The sequence below is a fragment of the Liolophura sinensis genome, chromosome 12 (assembly GCF_032854445.1).
Source record: "Liolophura sinensis isolate JHLJ2023 chromosome 12, CUHK_Ljap_v2, whole genome shotgun sequence".
Taxonomy (NCBI): Eukaryota; Metazoa; Mollusca; class Polyplacophora; order Chitonida; family Chitonidae; genus Liolophura; species Liolophura sinensis.
In genome coordinates this window covers 3,000,702-3,022,651 of record NC_088306.1, presented here as the reverse complement: position 1 = coordinate 3,022,651, position 21,950 = coordinate 3,000,702, and the positions used below count along the sequence as shown (strand labels likewise).

Sequence of the window (21,950 nt, the reverse complement as noted above, 5' to 3'; positions counted from 1 at the left end):
CACACTGGTGATAGGCTAGAATGTAAACCCCCACATTGCAAAGGGCCCTTTTGCCTAAAATCTGGTATTGTTCTAATCATCTCACATAAGCTCACCTAAATCCGTCCATTTCTTTACGACTGTCACAGAAAGGTGTGTATCCGTAGGGAGCCCCTTCAAGGTCAAGGTCGTGGAGCTCCTGCAAATCTGTCCGCACGATCTGGGAGAAGAGAAACACAATTCCAAAATCCAATCACGACATTTTTGCAAGTATTTTAATCATATTTATATTCAGTACATTTTTGCATCACCACATTATACTTTCTTCAAATTAATGGCTGTTACCCTGGTCATCACCACATTATACTTTCTTCAAATTAATGGCTGTTACCCTGGTCATCACCACATTATACTTTCTTCAAATTAATGGCTGTTACCCTGGTCATCACCACATTATACTTTCTTCAAATTAATGGCTGTTACCCTGGTCATCACCACATTATACTTTCTTCAAATTAATGGCTGTTACCCTGGTTATGTGACATTTATTTATTTGATTGCTGTTTAAAATTCTTCACTAATACAATGCCATCAGTTTTATGAGTGGAGGAAACAGGTGTGCTCAGGATAAACCCACTGACCTTTGGCGAGTTACTGACAAACTTTCCTACAAGGGCTGTCACATGAGCATCTGCTACGAATCGACAAATTCCTTGTCCAAGATGAGAATCTAAAACCCTGAATTGTTCATCAAAAGGACAAGACCAAAGAGATGTTTCTAGATGCTTTTTCATAAATATTAGCCCTGCACCTACTTAAATCACTTTTAATACACAGGATTAAGTAACTAATTACCAAAATGTAAGCGATGCATGTAAGCAGTGCAACAACAGAATAATTATGTCTGCATACACTGTCTCCAGATAATGTTCTGTTAACAATCATCTTAAACAAGAATTTTTTAATCATATTTATATTTTTTATGTTTATTTATTTTGTTTATTAATACTTATTTGAATGGTGTTTTATGACGTACTAAAGAATATTTCACTTATACAACAACAGCCAGCATTACAGTGGGAAGAGATCTGTTCAGGAACAAGCAGAACTCTATTATAATTGCTTCACCCAGAAAGAAGACTATGTCAATTGTTTTCTAATTATACTTATTGTGAATAAATACAATACAATAATACAATACAATAATATTATACAATACAATAACACAATACAATACAATACAATAATACAATAATACAATAATACAATACAACACAATACAACACAATACAACACAATACTTTACCTGGTCAGCATCCACAAATATAAACTTTTTCACGTGAAGAGGGAACAAAACATCCAAAAATAAAATTTTGTAACTGTGGAAAAAGAGAAGAAACATGGCGGATGATACTTAACAGCCTTAACAACATGAGCCGCATGGCCCAACCCATCACCTATCTTTTACCTCTGTTGTAGATTTATCTATAAGTGGAATATCATTCCTTAATTCTGCCCGTAAAAAGTGACTACAGATAAAAAAAAAACCAGGAACTACTGTATTTCAAATAAAGTTTGGATGGAAAAAGGCACTTACAGAAACACATAAAGGCCATAAAATTATATTTTTAAAGCCAACAGTAAAGTTTTATGAAATTAATCAAAACTCTTGTATGGTCTTATAAGGTGGAGGAATCAATAAGAATTAAGCTAAACTGAAACTGAAAAACTGGTCACCTGAAAAACGCTAAACATCATGTGAAATACAACATATATAGTTTTACTAACTAAGTTATTTTCTCAGCATTTAGTGACTTACATGTCTACATGTATATATTGCTGTCTACATGTATATATTGCTGTATATACTGCTGTCTACATGTATATATTGCTGTCTACATGTACAGTATATATTGCGGAAGTTGGGTACAGGGGAAGGAACATAATTGTAATGTAGACTAAAACCACTTGTGTGACATAATTTAAGGATCAGATATTTCAGTCGCACTACTTACCCCCAAATAATCCTCTGTTTTTCTGTCTGTTGATGAAGCCAGCGCGGCCATTTGTACTGGACAAGCTCATACTCAAAACCGTAATGCTCAGCCATGTATGGTATAAAATCCTAAAACGGAAACCAGACATTTCAAAGCTGATGAATATTTATTTCTTTGAGCCGAGGTTATTGTGGTACTGTGATAAGAATACTTGACCGTTATTATTAACACACACATCATCTAACACGTAGATGCATTTATTGTAAGTTTTCAACCTTTTCGACCCATAAAGCACTTTATTCCACTTTCAGTGGAATTTATACATACAATTATTATGAAATAATTATCATAATAATTATGATTTGTTTGTGTCACTACGGATGCAATCGTTACAGATGCAATCGTTACAAAACTGCAAATTATTTCTCTACATCCTACAGTTCGCTGCAAAACGTTGCAAAAGAATAAGTTGCAGAGGTGGTCCACAAAGATGAAGAATTAGGGCAGTTAGATATCACTTGTTAAAACATTTTGGTGTTCACACCTAGCTGCCCAGATCCATTTGAAATTTAAACATTTTGTTTAATGACATTAGGGTTAGGTGGTAGGACATTAAATACATGTATAGTAAACTTTCACAGTCCAGGCTATGTCACACAAGAAGACATGACATCATGCAATGTACGTGCCACACTATTTACAAATATGTGTAGGCCACCAGCTAAGAAATACTGCTTAACTTGCTCAGATACACGCAATCATGAAATACTGCTTAACTTGCTCAGATACACGCAATCATGAAATACTGCTTAACAAGCTCAGATACACACAATCATGAAATACTGCTTAACAAGCTCAGATACACGCAATCATGAAATACGGCTTAACAAGCTCAGATACACACGATCGTGAACTACTGCTTAACTTGCTCAGATACACGCAATCATGAAATACTGCTTAACAAGCTCAGATACACGCAATCATGAAATACTGCTTAACTTGCTCAGATACATACAATCGTGAAATACTGCTTAACTTGCTCAGACACATGCAATCGTGAAATACTGATTTGCTCGCTCAGATACACACAAATCGTGAAATACTGCTTGATTTGCTCAGATACACGCAATCATGAAATACTGCTTAACTTGCTCAGATACATGCAATCGTGAAATACTGCTTAACTTGCTCAGATACACGCAATCGTGAAATACTGCTTGATTTGCTCAGATGCACACGATCATGAAATACTGCTTAACTTGCTCACATACATGCAATCGTGAAATACTGCTTAACTTGCTCAGACACACGCAATCATGAAATACTGCTTAACTTGTTCAGACACACGCAATCGTGAAATACTGCTTAACTTGCTCAGATACACGCAATCATGAAATACTGCTTAACAAGCTCAGATACACGCGATCGTGAACTACTGCTTAACAAGCTCAGATACACGCGATCGTGAAATACTGCTTAACTTGTTCAGACACACGCAATCATGAAATACTGCTTAACTTGCTCAGATACATGCAATCGTGAAATACTGCTAAACTTGCTCAGATACACGCGATCGTGAAATACTGCTTAACTTGTTCAGATGCACACAATCGTGATTTTTCCAACCATGTATAAGGAGGAAATAGTTCGCTCAACACTTTGCGTATCATGGGTCATCATTTCTACCTCTTACTCAAACAATGTTTATAATATTCAACAAATTTACATCAATGATTAAAAAGGTAGTGTACAAGTGATTAAACATTATAGAGGCAAAGACAAACCTTAAAGGTAGTGTACAGGTGATTAACCTTTATAGAGGCAAAAACAAACCTTAAAGGTAGGGGAGAGGTAATTCTTCAAAAACCAAAACTTGACTTTAGACTTGGTGTTCTTCAGTACACTCAACATCATAATCCTGAAACATAAAACGTCCCAATTAATTTCAACTTCAATCTTTCATTAAAAGTGAAACACAAATATTTGGTACGTCTCAGATTTGGCTTCCCGTGATGCACTAATTGTACCCTAAATGACCTAAAAATTCGACCATAAAGAGCATTTTTGAGGGTAATAAAAGTCATGATAATACTTCTGGTGGTTAAATTCACATTTTCCCAGTCCGATATCATCCTACCTTCCAAACACCACTCAAAGCACCTTTCTAAAAATCCTAGAATCTGGAGAAATGAGAAATTTAATCAAAGATGAAATTTTAAGTCATTTAATTCGTAATTCGTGTCTTTCTTTGCAGTTTTAGATCAGTTTCAAGTTATTTAACTTTTATACATGAAAACAATAAGGAAAAGACAACAAAGAAATGTCCACGAAACTATCACATTTTAGAGTGTAATGAGAAAAAATTTTCAAAAGATTTTATTTTATATAATTTTTAATTAATTGGTGACATGCACACAATGGCCACAAATATTAAAAAGATTCAGGTAAAATCACACCTGTAATTAACTTACCTGAGAAGATGTTCAGAGTACTTCTCAGGTGTGCCTGAACCAGTTATTGCCACACCTGTATTTAACTTACCTGAGAAACCTCTCATACAGATGACCTGAGGCCACAGAGAAGATGTTCAGAGTACTGTCTGTCTCCTCAGGTGTGCCTGAACCAGTTATGGTGCTGAAAAACACAGATACTTTCAATGTCTACAAGTCAATGTACTACACTGCTTTCAGCACATTCATCTGAATATCAACTCAAGATGAAGTACATATAGCTCCATGAGTAAAGTTGACAGTAGATTTAACAACATGCTACTGTAACAAGCTGCTAGGTGACCTTCATGCCCTCCTGGAATGATCTCAGAGAAGCTTGCTGTTCAACCTTAACAGCAGCCTTAAATCATAAGTCTTAAATCTTAAATAAAACCCTGATGTAGTAGATTTATGCATCCATGGCAGATAAATCATGTCTGCATACAGGTTTTTATGTTCTGATCAACGGGTAGAGTAAATCCTTGGAGTTTAGACAAAACGTCTTCGCTTCGTTATACTTTCGCCATGCATGTTTGAACTCTCATGCAATAATTTCACACAAAAATCAATTCCATGTCACATGGTTTTCTTTACTGGGCTTCCTTGACCTTTGACCCAGGGTCAGACACAACAGAAAAACATCAGAAGAGCCAGATGTCCAACGGGAACTGTATTAGACAGTTTCTTTGCAACCACTTGCCAACAAATCAAAAGAACTGAGGGGTATTGTAAGTAATTTATTTTTAGCCTTTGCAGTCGAGGTGAAATGAATATGCATGAAGTTCTATGTGACAGACAGGCTATTGATAGATTGACAGCTTATGAGGTTTCCAGCAGAATCCCTGGGTCACGTGACGGCGAGTACGGCAGCCAAAAATGGCGGCCAACCCATCGAAGTGGAGGCAACTTGTGCACAGAAATCATATGATTTTGTCGTACATATTGGAGGAGGGACTACGCTTTTTTTTTTTTTGAAGCATCCCTTTACAAGCTGTGTCTTCAAAGAAACTAGTTTTATGCAGCTTAAGACAAAATCTCCTCGTTAAAAACCTAATGTTCTGCAACTGTTACTCGCAGAACATGTTAGTTGTCCTGCGTGATACCAGAAGTCAGTGTGGCTCTGTCTGCTCGGCTCTGTCTGTTCTATCAGTGCATGGTTAGATCAGCTGAGACACATTTGTGCCGCTAAGTACATAAGGTTCTTAAAATAATACTTAAAATGTAGAGATTTCAATTTTCTGATGAGAAATTAATCAAAATCTCCTTAAGGTACATGTAGGTGAATCAATCAGAACGAAGCAAAATGTGTCACTTTAAAAATGCTAATCTTAAGGTGAAATTTGGTAGATATGGCCTGTGCACAAAGGCTCTGGAAATAATTCTGCCAGTGTGAAGTGAAAAATTCAGTTGCGAATGCAAAACCCAATGAGTATTAAAATCTGAATTAAAATATTATTGTTAATATTATTATTATAATGCTAAAAATGCAGAGAGTAAACTTTCTGTGACAAAAATACTACAATACTTGTGTAGGGAAAATAAACTCACTTTGAAATGGAATCCCAAATGCCTGGTTTTTCTTCCTCATCTTTCAGCAGATCTTCTTTCAGTTTCTCTTTCTTTTTGGCCACCTTGTAAATAAGGAGAACAGGACAAGTGTATGGTCAATTTACCACGAACTATAAATAGCTTTACCGGTTTTATTCGCAAAGAGAAAATATTCCAAACTTTGCACTGTGCTGTTAGGATGCTGTTGTTCACAGAAAGCTGCTAATTTAGACAATTTTCTATTGAAGAACAACAATGCTTTACTTGGTGTCTTCAATTTATTTATTTGACTGGTGTTTTATGCCGTACTCAAGAGCATTTCACTTATACGACGGCAGCCAACATTATGGCAGGCGGAAACTGGGCAGAGCCTGACCTATTGTTTTCGCACGTGCATAACTTCAGATCTGCCTTACTGTTTTCACACGTGCATAACTTCGGTTCTGCCTTACTGTTTTCACACGTACATAACTTCAGATCTGCCTTACTGTTTTCACACGTACATAACTTCGGATCTGCCTTACTGTTTTTACAGGTACATAACTTCAGATCTGCCTTACTGTTTTCACACATACATAACTTCGGATCTGCCTTACTGTTTTTACAGGTACATAACTTCAGATCTGCCTTATTGTTTTTACATGTATATAACTTCGGATCTGCCTGTTTTCACACGTACATAACTTCAGATCTGCCTTACTGTTTTCACACGTGCATAACTTCGGATCTGCCTTATTGTTTTTACATGTACATAACTTCGGATCTGCCTTACTATTTTCACACGTACATAACTTCAGATCTGCCTTACTGTTTTTACACGTACATAACTTCGGATCTGCCTTACTGTTTTCACACGTACATAACTTCGGATCTGCCTTACTGTTTTGACACGTACATAACTTCGGATCTGCCTTACTGTTTTTACAGGTACATAACTTCAGATCTGCCTTATTGTTTTTATATGTACATAACTTCAGATCTGCCTTACTGTTTTCACACGTACATAACTTCAGATCTGCCTTACTGTTTTTACACGTACATAACTTCGGATCTGCCTTACTGTTTTCACACATACATAACTTCGCATCTGCCTTACTGTTTTGACATGTACATAACTTCGGATCTGCCTTACTGTTTTTACAGGTACATAACTTCAGATCTGCCTTATTGTTTTTATATGTACATAACTTCGGATCTGCCTTACTGTTTTCACACGTACATAACTTCAGATCTGCCTCACTGTTTTCACACGTATATAACTTCAGATCTGCCTTATTGTTTTTACAGGTACATAACTTCAGATCTGCCTTACTGTTTTCACACGTACATAACTTCAGATCTGCCTTACTGTTTTCACAGGTACATAACTTCAGATCTGCCTTATTGTTTTTACAGGTACATACCTTCAGATCTGCCTTATTGTTTTCACACGTACATAACTTCGGATCTGCCTTACTGTTTTTACATGTACATAACTTCAGAAACCATTAATGCTTACACTGCCTTAAAGGATATATGAAATGCTTTGGTTTTATTTATTAATGTGCTGATTACCATGTGTAATAACATATAATAGCACAAAAAAAAAATTGAGGGGGGGCTGAGGGGGCACTAAGATGGCCAAAGAAGCAATGCAGTATCTGTGTACGTCACCTTGCCCACACTAGGGACACGGTTCACCAGGCTTGGGGCACTTTGAGGGTTTTCACAGAGTTCCGAGCAAGATCAACAATGACTTGATTTACGACAGTTGACGGAAAATATGCATAAAATGGAAGGCTAATTAACAGGTATAAAAATACCCTCAAAATTGAAATTTTTTCAACAAAAATCCCAGGGTATAATTTTCTTCACTTGTCATAGAAACATAATCTTTGTTTCATAGTTCCTTTTCATGTATCCATTACTGTTTTCACATAAATGTAACAACTGGTAACACAAACTGTAGCTGTTGACACATAACTGTAACTGTTGACACATAACTGTAACAACTGTTGACACTTACTCTAACTTTGATGATTTTACTCTTAAAGCTGTTGATGGCAACCACAAGATCTGAAGACCCTTCAGGGGTGTCCGTGAAATCATGCCTAGAAAACAACAAATGAAAATAAACATTTTTAAGGGAGAAGAAACTTAAAAACATGACACTATGGGCTGAAAAGAGCACATTTTCTTCTATTTGGTGGTGCCTGCTGCATAATTTTGCCATTTTTCCTTGCCATACACGTAAAGTCTGAAAATGGCAAATGAGTCCATCTCATCCTCCATCTTTAACACCCTGTAATTTATACTGGGGGCGTGTTGCCTCTCGGCCAATGAGAGTCGTTAAAACTTCCGGCGTGTTGGCATAAACTGGGAATCTACACCCAACATTCCGGTTTCCCGATCGTCAAGCGAAAAACGAACTGTACTGTTGATTACCTTATGGGAAGAAGAGTTCTACCGGAAATGTACGAACTGCACTTCGGCGGTTTCCAACGGAAATTCTCCTCCTAACACAGAAGACTTCAGGACTAGTTCTTAGGCAAAATGGAGTCGCCTACAGCGGATTTTGGCGCTTACTTTCTTTATAATTTATTATCTTAAGGTACATATTAAAATTTTTTTATGGCATGCACCTGTGAGGAAATGCATACTCTTTTCAATGGTATTTGTTTGCAATTTAAGTGTTCTTCTCCTTTAAGAGCCCCAAAATTCTTGCCGTAATCAAACATACACATACCAATATTTTGAAGCAATGGAGGCAGTTGTAAATTCTCGAAAATTCCCCGCGTCGAAGATGGCATTGAAACAACACTTTATCTGCCCATGTGACTGGATGACAAACATATCAAAGACACGCTCATCCAACCATTCCTCACCCCCCCCCCACCCCCACCCTCTTCTCTTTGTACTAAGTTTATTTATTCACTTATTCCATTGGTGTTTTACACAGTACTGCTTGATAAAGAGTATTCCACCTATACCATGGCCGCCATGCAGCATTACAGTGGAAGGAAAACAGACAGAGCCCCGGGGAAACCCACGACTATCTGCAGAGAGCTGGCAGACTTTGTAATATGTCAGTGAATACAATACCCTAGTCAGCAAGCTACCCTCCCCCCCCCATCCCCACACACACACACTCACAACAAGCAGTGAAAACAGGTGAACGTCCAGCAGTGAAATGACTCACGTTGATATGTCATAGATGTCCGATGACCTTCCTTCTCGAAGTCGCAAAAACCACACACCAGGTGTTGCCTTCAGCTGGAAATAACCCTGGAAACGTAACGTAAAAGATATGGTCAGGTAAAATACTACAAAAAAAAAGACTTCTTAAACTAACCACTTACCAATAATTTGGAAATTATTTCATAACTTAAGCTTATAATAAAAATAATGCTACTTAAGGTAGGTACATACTCATACAGATAGATTTATTCAAGACAAAAGTACACCTGCCATAAAACATATACACATGTTTATGCAGGCATTAAAGCAGGACTACAAACATCAAACTTCATAATATATACTGACTGATTTTACATGTACATGTATGTTCAATTTCCATCTGGATTTTGTTTGCAGTGTTAAAGTGTACATAAAGTCAAAAATTATGTGTACCCCAAGAAAAAAGAAATTATTTAAACAATACACAGGTAGTTCATCACAGAAAATCTGACAGACAATAGAAACCTTCGTAATGTTTTCTGACGAGAAATAGGAAAACTTCTTATGAAATGTCATGATATACAATGTACCTTCACTTTAATGTGGTCCAAAAAGGCCACCATATTTTATCCGACTTTAAATATTTTTGATGGTGCAACAACAACTCTAAAAAAAAAAAGCATGGAAATAGTTTTGAGAAGAGTTTTTCCTGACACTTTGATCAGCACTGACTCACACTGTTTATGTTCACTTTGATAATTTCAGCAATTTTTAAGCTACTCACCAAGTTAGCCATGACAATGGTATCCATGACAGCAGGAGTGGAATTTGTACCCAGCACAAACTGAAGACCTCGTGGAGGTTGGCCTGAAACGCTGTCATAGCAATGACCTTCAGAAAAAAAGGTCAGAGGTTAGCCAGAATTAGTATAAAAGGAAAAGCAAACTGAGGACCTCATGGAGGTTGGCCTGAAACACTGTCATAGCAATGACCTTCAGAAAAAAAAGGTCAAAGGTTATCCTATATTAGTATAAAAAGAAAAGCAAACTGAGAACCTCGTGGAGGTTGGCCTGAAACACTGTCATAGCAATGACCTTCAGAAAAAAAAGGTCAAAAGTTATCCTATATTAGTATAAAAAGAAAAGCAAACTGAGGACCTCGTGGAGGTTGGCCTGAAAAGCTGCCATAGCAATGACCTTCAGAAAAAAAAAGGTCAAAGGTATTAGTATTAAAAGAAAAGCAAACTGAGGACCTCGTGGAGGTTGGCCTGTCATTTTGTCACAGAAACGACCATGACAACACAAAGGTCAAAGGTAATAGATGAGTTAGGATTACTATTGTGTAGCTCTACAAAAAAACAGAAGAAAAAATAGCGATGTAACAATTAGCCACTTGACAGATTGGTCACCGAACATTTCACAGGCTGAATTGAGGGATGCGGTCAAAGATATAAGATGGAGGAGAAAAAATGAAGTTGTGGGCAAATTCTGGAAACTCTTTTTCCCATCTTTTTAAAGGTACAAGTACAGTAGCTAAATGAAAAATTGGTTTATTTTACTGGGGCTTAACATAGCTTGCAATTGTGATTTGTATGTTTGATTGATGATTAACATCGCCTTCAGCAGTAATTCAGACTTATCAAGATGGCGTCTCTATCTTATGGGGAGCTTGACATAATGCTGACACATTTTACTTATAGTGTAGTGCTACCTCACTAAAACACCATGTTGAAGACACCCAGTCAGATATTACTGACACCGAGCCAACTAATACTTGCCCAACTTTCAAGCAAGTTCCAAGCGAGGTAGTAGTCCTGGGCACAGCTCTAATTGGGGATGAACCCCGGATCTACTCATTACGAGGCAGATAATCTATCAACTACACCAGTTTAAGAAGATTTAAAGTTGAGAAGAAACTGTTCGAAGCTTAATTTAAAACACCAATCTTTACACATGGCTTTACATATCTTAACAATGAACTTAAAACCCTACTCTCACTACTTACAGGGCTTTGGTGACAGTAAGTGATTGCCAATGCCCTTCTGGCTGTGTGTGCGCTCTAATGGTTACCTAAGACCACATCTCCCACCAGTTTGCTGTGCATATCTGTATACATCAAACACGGGACTTACCCAGGGCACCTCAGTTTTCTCCATCCACATAACTGACGTCCTCGTTCAAACAAAAAAATCTAGAGTACAGTGTTATTCAAATAGAAATAAATAAATAACTTAAAAACAGTGAGAAACAGATGTTGAGCACAGATCCATTTCATACCTTCTAATAACAAGTACTCCAGCTCAAATATAGCATTCACACCTGTGGCAACCTGAAACAGTCATGATGGACATCAAAGTGAGCAAAGATATCTGTACCTGTGTACACTGAATCAAAACCTACCATTGGCTGTGATTACACAGTCCATCTCTCTGTTGGTCAACTTTTCAATTATCCTCCAACTTTTCAATTATCCCCCAACTTTTCAATTATCCCCCAACTTTTCAATTATCCTCCAACCTTTCAATGATGAAGGGTAACTTTCAGCGAGATCTTTGCATCTCTTCTATTCTGATTTTGGAGACAAACTTTTCAATTATCCCCCAACTTTTCAATAATCCTCCAACTTTTCAATTATCCCCCAACTTTTCAATTATTCCTCAACTTTTCAATTATCCTCCAACCTTTCAATGATGAAGGGTAACTTTCAGTGAGATATTTGCATCTCTTTTATTCTGATTTTGGAGACAAACATTAATTGTCCACTTTTAGGGTTAAATATATGCTGTCAAGTCTGCACAGAATAATGCTCTCAGAATATGCCTGAATAAATATCTGAAGCAAGCACGCAAAAAAGTTGAAGAATTACCTCTTCCAGTAGAATATTATCCAGGTCATATGGAGACATGACAGACTCCACCAGCCAGCTCTCTGGGGGGTCCATGTTGAGGGTCAGCAGAGATTTCTGCGGCATGTCAGTGAATTTTGCTGACGGCCCGGCTGAATAGCTTCCATCTACTTTAAACCGGATCTCTGGCTCCAGGACATAGCGATAAAAACTGGAAGCCCAAAATGTATACATGTGGAATTGTTCTATAACACCAACTCGTATTTTTCAGAACTGAAAACATGTGTCATGTTAGAAATGATTTCAATGCATGGGTTCACAGCCTATTGGTGTCTACTGGTGGAAGAAATCAAATCATGGTGTTTACAGGCGGAGGAGATTTTATTTATCTGTTTCAATGATGTTTTATTAACCATATTTCACATATAAACTGGCAACCAACATCATGGTGTGAGGAAACCAGTGAAGGACACGCCTACCTGCAGGTTGCTGGCAGACCTTCCCGCATACAACCAAATAGGAATCTAGGTGTTTTGTAACTACAAATGCCCCAAATTGTGTGACATGCCGGAGAGAACAAGAGAGTACATCACTGTGCACAGCTTTTTCAAAGGCAGGAAGGAGTTTAACAAGTTTGCCATTATTACATTTAATACTCCACAGGAAGCAGGATTTACCATACTATTACACATTATTACAGCTTCATGTATTTGTCCTGAAACATAAGCGTTTTCAGATTTCCAAAATGTTTTGACTTTATTTACTAACGAATTTCCCTCTTTGATATGCTTCCACGAGTTTCTGTCTGTATGTATTAAATGACAAACATGACAAGCATGAATCCTTCTCCAAAAGAAATGAAATAAATCTATATAGATGTATGTACGTGTGTCTCAGTGCTTGGGGTTTAACAATGTACTTAACACCTTTTCAGCCACATGACGATGATGAATGATTATTTATTTGACTGATGTTTTATGCCATGCTCAAGAATATTTCACTTATACGATGGTGGCCAGCATTATGGTGGAAGGAAACTGGGCAAAGCCTAGAGGAAACCCACAACCAATGATGAATGATCAGGAGTATGTACAGACACTGTGTGTTATTGTTTCAGCGCGAGTCCATGTCGCGAAGTGCTGCCGCCACTGAAGTATCGTGCAAAAGACACTAGACATGACACCCCACCCAGTCACATTATACTGACACCGGGTCCACCAGTCCTGTTTCCTCGCTCTAACCTTCTCAGTGCAGAGCACCAAGTAAGCAGCAACAAGTCTCTAGTCTGACTTGACCAGGATTACAAATTCTTGTATAAAGCAAAGATAAATGAATAAATCAGAGGTACAAACTTTTTCAATGGCATCTCCGACAGCTTGTCCCGACAATTCATGAATATACGAATGTTGACATTTGCCACTTCTTTCAACACCTATCAACAAAAGGGTCACAAAGATCAAAATCCATTCTGGAAGCTAACTACTTTACAACACATGTCCCCTACAGAATAATAGCTACATGTACTAAATATTCACAGTAAAATGTCCCCATGCCCTGTTACTTATGCAGTGTTACTTACAAACACCATCATGACCTTCATGTTACACATGTACCATCATTTTTAATAGGTCTAAGGCCACTTTCACAAAGCTAAGTACAACATTTTTATATCGGACATTTGTCATACGATATTTTGTCATTTTTACCGTCCCTTTGCCCTGTATGTGCGACATTGTAGATGCACTACACCTTTGTGAAAATGGGCCCAGTTAAGTGCCCATAAGGGCGACAAACCAATAAAAACAACAGTGTAAGGTTAGTACACTTTCAAAAGTTCAAAATTCATAAATATTACAATTCCAGGCTTTTTCAAGGCATTCAGAGGCTGAAAACTCTCATTTTCCATGATACACGAATAAAAGCTCGCAGCAAAGTAAAATGACATTAATTAGTTGTACTTCCTGTCTTCCTAACATGCACAACAGGGCATTAGGCAATTTCAAACATCATGAAACAAAATTTACCCCATGAGAATGTCAGCAGACTGATTCTGTGGACTCAAATTCAACGAATTTCCTGTCCCATCTGCAACACCTCCATCAACTCAACTGTTTGCCAGACTTTATAACACATGGAAAAGTTCCTTTCAAAATTCCATCATTTTCTCAAGGCCCTGAGGCTGACTCCACAAAGCCACTTCTGACTTAAGCCAAAACTTTTCCACCAAGCTTAGTTTCTGGCACAGGAAGTTGAAATTTGGACACATTTGTCTTAACATTGATGAGGTAGACAAAACTGCAACTCCAAAAGCCTACAAAAAAGCTTTAAAATCGTATGTTAAGTTTTGACTTAAGTCAGAAACAGCTTTGTGGCATCGATCAAACAGATCAAACCTTCATTCAGGCTACAATTAACTGAACTCACTGCCAAAATTGGAGCCATTTTCTGAGCCTCTCTGGTCAATGGATCCAATATGGCCTCTACCTCAAATGTGGGAGCATCAACATCCGCCTTAATGTGCACAACACTGCAAGGAAGAGGCAGATTTATTCATGAATTATGTTTTTTGCATGACTATTAAATCTTTTCCTTATTATGTGCATGTGTAATCTATTTTGTAGTAAATCATGTTTTACTTCAAAGGCCTCTTACATGGAAGTGTACAAGTCATATTTCTTGATACAAACACAGACTGAACTGCCAAAACTGTCAATGGCAAGTACAAAATGTTCCAGTATCATCAAATTTAATTAATACATGTAGCAATGGCATGTACAAACTGTTCCAATATCATCAAATTTAATTAATACATGTGTCAATAACAGGTACAAAATGTTCCAATACCATCAAATTTAATTAATATATGTAGCAATATAAAGCCAGTCTCTAATTCAGAAACCAGAGTACAGACCAACTTTAACCTTGTTCCTTGGTCTCAGTGTGGATTGTATTACACCATGTATAAGCCGATCATCTGCCAATCATACGCTGACGATCTTCCCTCTGATCAGTGCATTCTTCCACATGATGTTCTGATGATGTGCTCAACTCCAACAATGCACTGATCATCTTCGCTCCTGCCATTCTGTTCAGCCAGACGACTCGCCAATGATGTGCTCAACTTCAGAGCATGGTCAGAGCTGATCGTCTGTCAACAATGCACTGATCATCTTTCCTCCTGCCATTCTGTTCAGCCAGGTGACTCGCCAATAATGTGCTCAACTTCGAAGCACGTTCAGAGCTGATCGTCTGTCAACAATGCACTGATCATCTTCCCTCCTGCCATTCTGTTCAGCCAGGTGACTCGCCAATAATGTGATCAACTTCGGAGCATGGTCAGAGCTGATCGTCTGTCAACAATGCACTGATCATCTTCCCTCCTGCCATTCTGTTCAGCCAGGTGACTCGCCAATAATGTGATCAACTTCGGAGCATGGTCAGAGCTGATCGTCTGTCAACAATGCACTGATCATCTTCCCTCCTGCCATTCTGTTCAGCCAGACGACTCGCCAATGATGTGCTCAACTTCGAAGCACGGTCAAAGCTGATCGTCTGTCAACAATGAACTGATCATCTTCCCTCCTGCCATTCTGTTCAGTCAGATGACACGCCAATGATGTGCTCAACTTCGGAGCATGGCTAGAGCTGATCATCTGTCAACAATGAACTGATCATCTTCCCTCCTGCCATTCTGTTCAGCCAGTTGATACGCCAATGATGTGCTCAACTTCGGAGCACGGCTAGAGCTGATCATCTGTCAACAATGCACTGATCATCTTCCCTCCTGCCATTCTGTTCAGCCAGATGACTCGCCAATGATGTGCTCAACTTCGGAGCACGTTCAGAGCTGATCGTCTCTCAACAATGCACTGATCATCTTCCCTCCTGCCATTCTGTTCAGCCAGATGACTCGCCAATAATGTGATCAACTTCGGAGCATGGTCAGAGCTGATCGTCTGTCAACAATGCACTGATCATCTTCCCTCCTGCCATTCTGTTCAGCCAGATGACTCGCCAATGATGTGCTCAACTTCGGAGCACGTTCAGAGCTGATCGTCTGTCAACAATGCACTGATCATCTTCCCTCCTGCCATTCTGTTCAGCCAGATGACTCGCCAATGATGTGCTTAACTCCAGCACTCGGTCAGAGCTGATCATCTGTCAACAATGCACTGATCATCTTCCCTCCTGCCATTCTGTTCCGCCAGATGACTAGCCAATGATGTGCTCAACTTCAGAGCATGGTCAGAGCTGATCGTCTGTCGACAATGCACTGATCATCTTTCCTCCTGCCATTCTGTTCAGCCAGATGACTAGCCAATGATGTGCTCAACTTCAGAGCATGGTCAGAGCTGATCGTCTGTCGACAATGCACTGATCATCTTCCCTCCTGCCATTCTGTTCAGCCAGATGACACGCCAATAATGTGCTTAACTCCTGCACTCGGTCAGAGTTGATCATCTGTCAACAATGCACTGATCATCTTCCCTCCTGCCATTCTGTTCAGCCAGATGACTCGCCAATGATGTGCTTAACTCCAGCACTCGGTCAGAGCTGATCATCTGTAAACAATGCACTGTTCATCTTCCCTCCTGCCATTCTGATGAGCCAGATGACTCGCCAATGATGTGCTCAACTTCGGAGCACGGTCAGAGCTGATCATCTGTCAACAATGCACTGATCATCTTCCCTCCTGCCATTCTGTTCAGCCAGATGATTCGCCAATGATGTGCTTAACTCCAGCACTCGGTCAGAGCTGATCATCTGTCAACAATGCACTTATCATCTTTCCTCCTGCCATTCTGTTCAGCCAGATGACTCGCCAATGATGTGCTCAACTTCGGAGCACAGTCAGAGCTGATCGTCTGTAAACAATGCACTGATCATCTTCCCTCCTGCCATCCTGTTCAGCCAGATGACTCGCCAATGATGTGCTCAACTCCAACAATGCACTGATCATCTTCCCTCCTGCCATCCTGTTCAGCCAGATGACACACCAATGATGTGCTCAACTCCAGCACTCGGTCAGAGTTGATCATCTGTCAACAATGCACTGATCATCTTCCCTCCTGCCATTCTGTTCAGCCAGACGACTCGCCAATGATGTGCTTAACTCCAGCACTCGGTCAGAGCTGATCATCTGCCAACAATGAACTGATCATCTTCCCTCCTGCCATCCTGTTCAGCCAGGATGACATGCCAACGATGTGCTCAACTTTGGAGCATGGTCAGAGCTGATCGTCTCTCAACAATGCACTGATCATCTTCCCTCCTGCCATTCTGTTCAGCCAGATGACTCGCCAATGATGTGCTCAACTTCGGAGCACAGTCAGAGCTGATCGTCTGTAAACAATGCACTGATCATCTTCCCTCCTGCCATCCTGTTCAGCCAGATGACTCGCCAATGATGTGCTCAACTCCAACAATGCACTGATCATCTTCCCTCCTACCATCCTGTTCAGCCAGATGACACACCAATGATGTGCTCAACTCCAGCACTCGGTCAGAGTTGATCATCTGTCAACAATGCACTGATCATCTTCCCTCCTGCCATTCTGTTCAGCCAGATGACACACCAATAATGTGCTCAACTTCGGAGCATGGTCAGAGTGTATAATAAACCGACTGTGCATTGACCATGTGACAAGTCATTTTCTGAAAGCCTAAAATCTATCTTCAGATATTACATTCCACAGACTGATTCTACAGCTTCTATAAGACCAACCTGTGTTGTTTCCCTTTGAAGTGGAGCTCTTTTCTGCTAGTATCACTCTGCCGTCTGCTTGACAGAAGGGCTCCAGTCTTCATGATTTGTTCACTGGCTCTGGAAAAGACAAATAATGAGAACCTGAATACAACAAGTAAGAAGTTTAATTATGTATTTTGCATGTTCTTGGGAAAATAATTTTAATTTCATACTTGCAGATAAATTAGTACTTTCATATTTGAACTGATTCCATGAAGGACACATACATATATGCCTGAAGCTGGTCTGTTTTCTTTTTGACTTATCCAGTCTGTGCACATCCTTTAACATTATTTCATTTCATTGCTGTTTCACACTGTACTCAAGAATAATTCACTTTTACGATCATGGTTGGCATTATGGAGGGAGAAAAATGGGCAGAGCAGGGAGGAAATTCACAACCATGGTTAAAAGGTTAAGACAAAAGTCAATCGATCAAGTTGCAAACACATAGTAAGGCAGGAAGTGTCCAGTAAATAGCTCGCATGGGTTTATTTGCTGGAATTGATTGTTTTCTCAAGCAATACTGGACTGAGGGTCAAATTTTTCCTACCCATCATTAGAGAAGGACGTTTGTCAGATTCACTTCTTGTCACTTTGAAAGTGTCTTAACTGGTATTGGGTCCCGATATTGGGTGAGTTCATGATTAGGAGAGATGATAAGGGTCATTCCAGGACTGCCAGTCAGTATTGAGTCGGACGGAAAACCCCCAGAAGGGTTGAAAAATTTGAAATGCGATCTTTTTCAACAGAGTAACCCTAAATCCATACATGGAAATAATCTTAATGATGGTGCAGGGCATAATGAGAAAATCTTTCAGCTATTCCCAAATCATTCAGGTATGTCCATAATTAAAAAACAATTACAATTTTACATGCATGTATGCGGCAGTTTCGTTCTGCACAAAGCACTCCTGCCAGCATACTATTTGGTGCAGGACACTGTCCTAGTCCTGCTCTTTATTTCCAGCCCTCAAATCCACCTGACAGGAGGGAAATAATCAAATTTACAAGCCAACTTCTACCAGATGACACTTCATATCATGTCATAAACAGGGTGCTCATCTGGAGGACTGATCTGGAGAATCCAGTGAGCGCATAAGGGTGACAACCCAAGAGTAAAAATAATCACTTTTAGCAGACAAATCTTATTAGATGACACTTCATACCACACTCAGAGGGTCCTCCTCTAGGTGTCTGCTTCGGAGAATCGATCAAGTATTTAAGGGTTGAATAGTTTGAACCACCACAGTTTTCAACAGGCTGACACTACATCGACCCAAGAAAAACACAATAATCAATTTTAGCAGACAAATTCTATTAGATGACACTTCATACCACACTCAGAGGGTCCTCCTCTAGGTGTCTGCTTCGGAGAATCGATCAAGTATTTAAGGGTTGAATAGTTTGAACCACCACAGTTTTCAACAGGCTGACACTACATCGACCCAAGAAAAACAACATAATCAATTTTAGCAGACAAATCCTATTAGATGACACTTCATACCACACTCAGAGGGTCCTCCTCTAGGTGTCTACTTCGGAGAATCGATCAAGTTGAATAGTTTGAACCACCACAGTTTTCAACAGGCTGACACTACATCGACCCAAGAAAAACAAAATAATCAATTCTAGCAGACAAATTCTATCAGGTGATACTTCATGCAACACCAACAGGGCCCTCGCCTGGAGGACAGCTTCGAGGCATCAGTAGAGGAACAACCATCGGTACATTACGGCAGAACAAATGCTTCTTACTCTTGCCAGGGAGTGTCCTCAAACGTGAGCTTCCTCTGAATCTTCATGCCTGAAGTCTGGAATGTGTACTTCTCCAGCAAAGTGAAATCTTCTTGAATAAAATTTTCATCTTCTCCAAATGGTCCCAAAACCTGCCAAACATGAGAGACGGACATTCTACAAAATATTTATTGATCCAATCTGATTTTATTTATTCAGTATTTTCATCGGTGTTTTATGACGTACTCAGGAATATTTCACTTACAGGCATATGACTAATACCACATAATATGGTGAGAGAAAACCTGGGTAGGTAAACCCATGACCATCTGGAAGTTGCTGACAGACCTTAATCTGTTGGATTTTTTTACTGTGCCTTGTGGTAGTGACAAATCCATATGTCAAAGTGCTGCTGCCACTGAAATATCTGAAGACACCAGACATGACACCCACCCCATCACATTATACTGACACAGGGCCGACCAGTCCTGTTTCGTTACAACAAACTGCACTGCGTGAACCCAGCTGTAGCCAGAGGTTGTGACATGACACAGAAATATAACAGTGCAGAGAATGGTATGCCAGTTTCATGTGATGTCAAATTATTAGGACACTGGGATTTATTGACAAGGTGAGTACGTGGGCTAAAAACATCAGATAAGAATGAATGAATAAATGTTTGGGGTTTAACGTCATACTTAACAATTTGTTGCTGGCGAGGAGTAATTAGGTGTGCGCAAATATACTGCCTTCTTGGGGCAGGGCGAATTCGTGCTGCCAAAGTGCTGGGACCACGGAAGTATCATGCTGAAGACACCAGACACGGTCACACCTGGTCATATTATACTGACACTGGGCTAATCAGTCCTGTTTCATTGCTCTATCCCCTCCATGCTGATCACCAAGCGAGGCAACAACAAGTACAATTTTTAAAGTGTTATCAGTCAACAATCCCACCAGGACACCAAAACATTTAATAAATAATAGTGAAAAAAAAGTCTTTTACTTGTTTTCACAAAAAGTTACAGAACATGTACAGTCTATGATTTATTTGATGCTTGTTCAAAAATTTTCACGTACACAATGCTGGTCACTTTTATGGGTGGAGGGAACAGAAGTGCCCAGGGTAAAATTACTGACAAACTATAAAAATTTGTGGCGTGCACAAAAGCACACAAAACTAGAGGCAAACGACTGATCTTCAGCCATCCCATGCCAATAACCACGCAATTGTTGTTGGCCAAGTATTGTTACCAAGACCACAAGAGCAGGGAGTGAGAAGGAATCAACAAGTTCTCTATCCAAGACTGGTTCTGAACCTACCCCTGATCTCACAGTGTCTCAGCTGACTAGTTTACATCAGAGCAGACTTTACCGATGACACTCACCCTACCATTGGCTATTACTCCCCGCACGCCCACGTCAAACTTTATTGCTTTCTCCACAAAACTTTTGTGATTTTTCAAAACCGTATTGGATTCTTTCTTCAAAGCAGCCAGGTAAGCCTTCATATCCATACCCTGAAAAACAAAACAAAGGTACATGGGATAGGATAGTGGATGAATCACATTGTATCTGTACCCAGATTTGGATTATATTCTTCAAAATAGGATTCCTAAGTTAAACAAGTATTTTCACTTTGTGATTAAATTGCTCTGTCTTTTCAAGTGGGTCCAATGACTCCTATCCATCCTATATATTAGGTTGAAATATATGAAAGTGAAAGTGAAAGTGCTGGTTTTCACCTGATGTTTTGTCTGTAAACAAATTCCCCTACAGTAGCACATAAATCTGTATTATTTTCATAAATTGTAAATTACATTCCCAGGTACGATGCCACCCCATGTACATATATAAGTCTTTGTAGGCCTAAGACTAATAACCTTGCTTAACATGTTCAGAAACACAAAATTATGATATCGTCAAAATACAAATAACAAATGGAATATTTCACATTGATTGTTGAATACCATAAGTATTTTTGAGAAAGGTGAAAGCGATACCCCACTAGATGCTTCTTGACACCTCTTGGGTTTTATCATTTCCGCTTTTCATTCAGACAATATTTCTAGTATCCAACCCTCACTTTTCAACATTCTCTATGTAATTAGTTCACGAGAGACCAAGTGTGACGCAACACCCAAGTCACTGAACATCACTTACGTTGACTTCCAGGTCAATGAGAGTTTTCGCTCCGCTGTTCAGAGCAGCCACATTCTCCTCTTTCACTAACTTGGTGACAAAGCTCTTGGCAATGTGGCCACTTAATGTTGCCATGGCAACGTGTACAGCCTTGTTGATGTTGAGCTCCTTGGCAGCCAGTGATACTGGATTGAAGATAAATCCCAGCCGCATTTCTGGTGTAGATTTCTGGAGGTCAGAAAGGTCAGTAATTGAATATCTATTTACACCTTTGTACATGTTGCATGCAGCCTGCAGACATGTTGCATGCAG

The 21,950-nt window shown here is 39.3% G+C and overlaps 1 protein-coding gene across 1 annotated transcript in view; it reads right to left on the bottom strand.

Moving 5' to 3' along the window:
• LOC135479216 (UDP-glucose:glycoprotein glucosyltransferase 1-like) overlaps positions 1 to 21,950 on the bottom strand; it is a 65,019-nt gene that overhangs the window by 7,067 nt on the left and 36,002 nt on the right. Inside the window, exons 21-37 of the mRNA XM_064759009.1 lie at positions 21,660 to 21,866; positions 20,885 to 21,016; positions 19,518 to 19,648; positions 17,739 to 17,837; positions 14,438 to 14,540; positions 13,366 to 13,445; positions 12,035 to 12,224; positions 11,446 to 11,497; positions 9,954 to 10,060; positions 9,192 to 9,277; positions 8,019 to 8,103; positions 6,014 to 6,096; positions 4,518 to 4,610; positions 3,810 to 3,894; positions 1,995 to 2,104; positions 1,286 to 1,358; positions 96 to 199 (exon numbers count right to left, since the gene is read on the bottom strand). Coding sequence (XP_064615079.1) covers positions 96 to 199; positions 1,286 to 1,358; positions 1,995 to 2,104; positions 3,810 to 3,894; positions 4,518 to 4,610; positions 6,014 to 6,096; positions 8,019 to 8,103; positions 9,192 to 9,277; positions 9,954 to 10,060; positions 11,446 to 11,497; positions 12,035 to 12,224; positions 13,366 to 13,445; positions 14,438 to 14,540; positions 17,739 to 17,837; positions 19,518 to 19,648; positions 20,885 to 21,016; positions 21,660 to 21,866 — 1,820 coding nt within the window. The remainder of the gene's footprint in view (positions 1 to 95; positions 200 to 1,285; positions 1,359 to 1,994; positions 2,105 to 3,809; positions 3,895 to 4,517; positions 4,611 to 6,013; positions 6,097 to 8,018; positions 8,104 to 9,191; positions 9,278 to 9,953; positions 10,061 to 11,445; positions 11,498 to 12,034; positions 12,225 to 13,365; positions 13,446 to 14,437; positions 14,541 to 17,738; positions 17,838 to 19,517; positions 19,649 to 20,884; positions 21,017 to 21,659; positions 21,867 to 21,950) is intronic.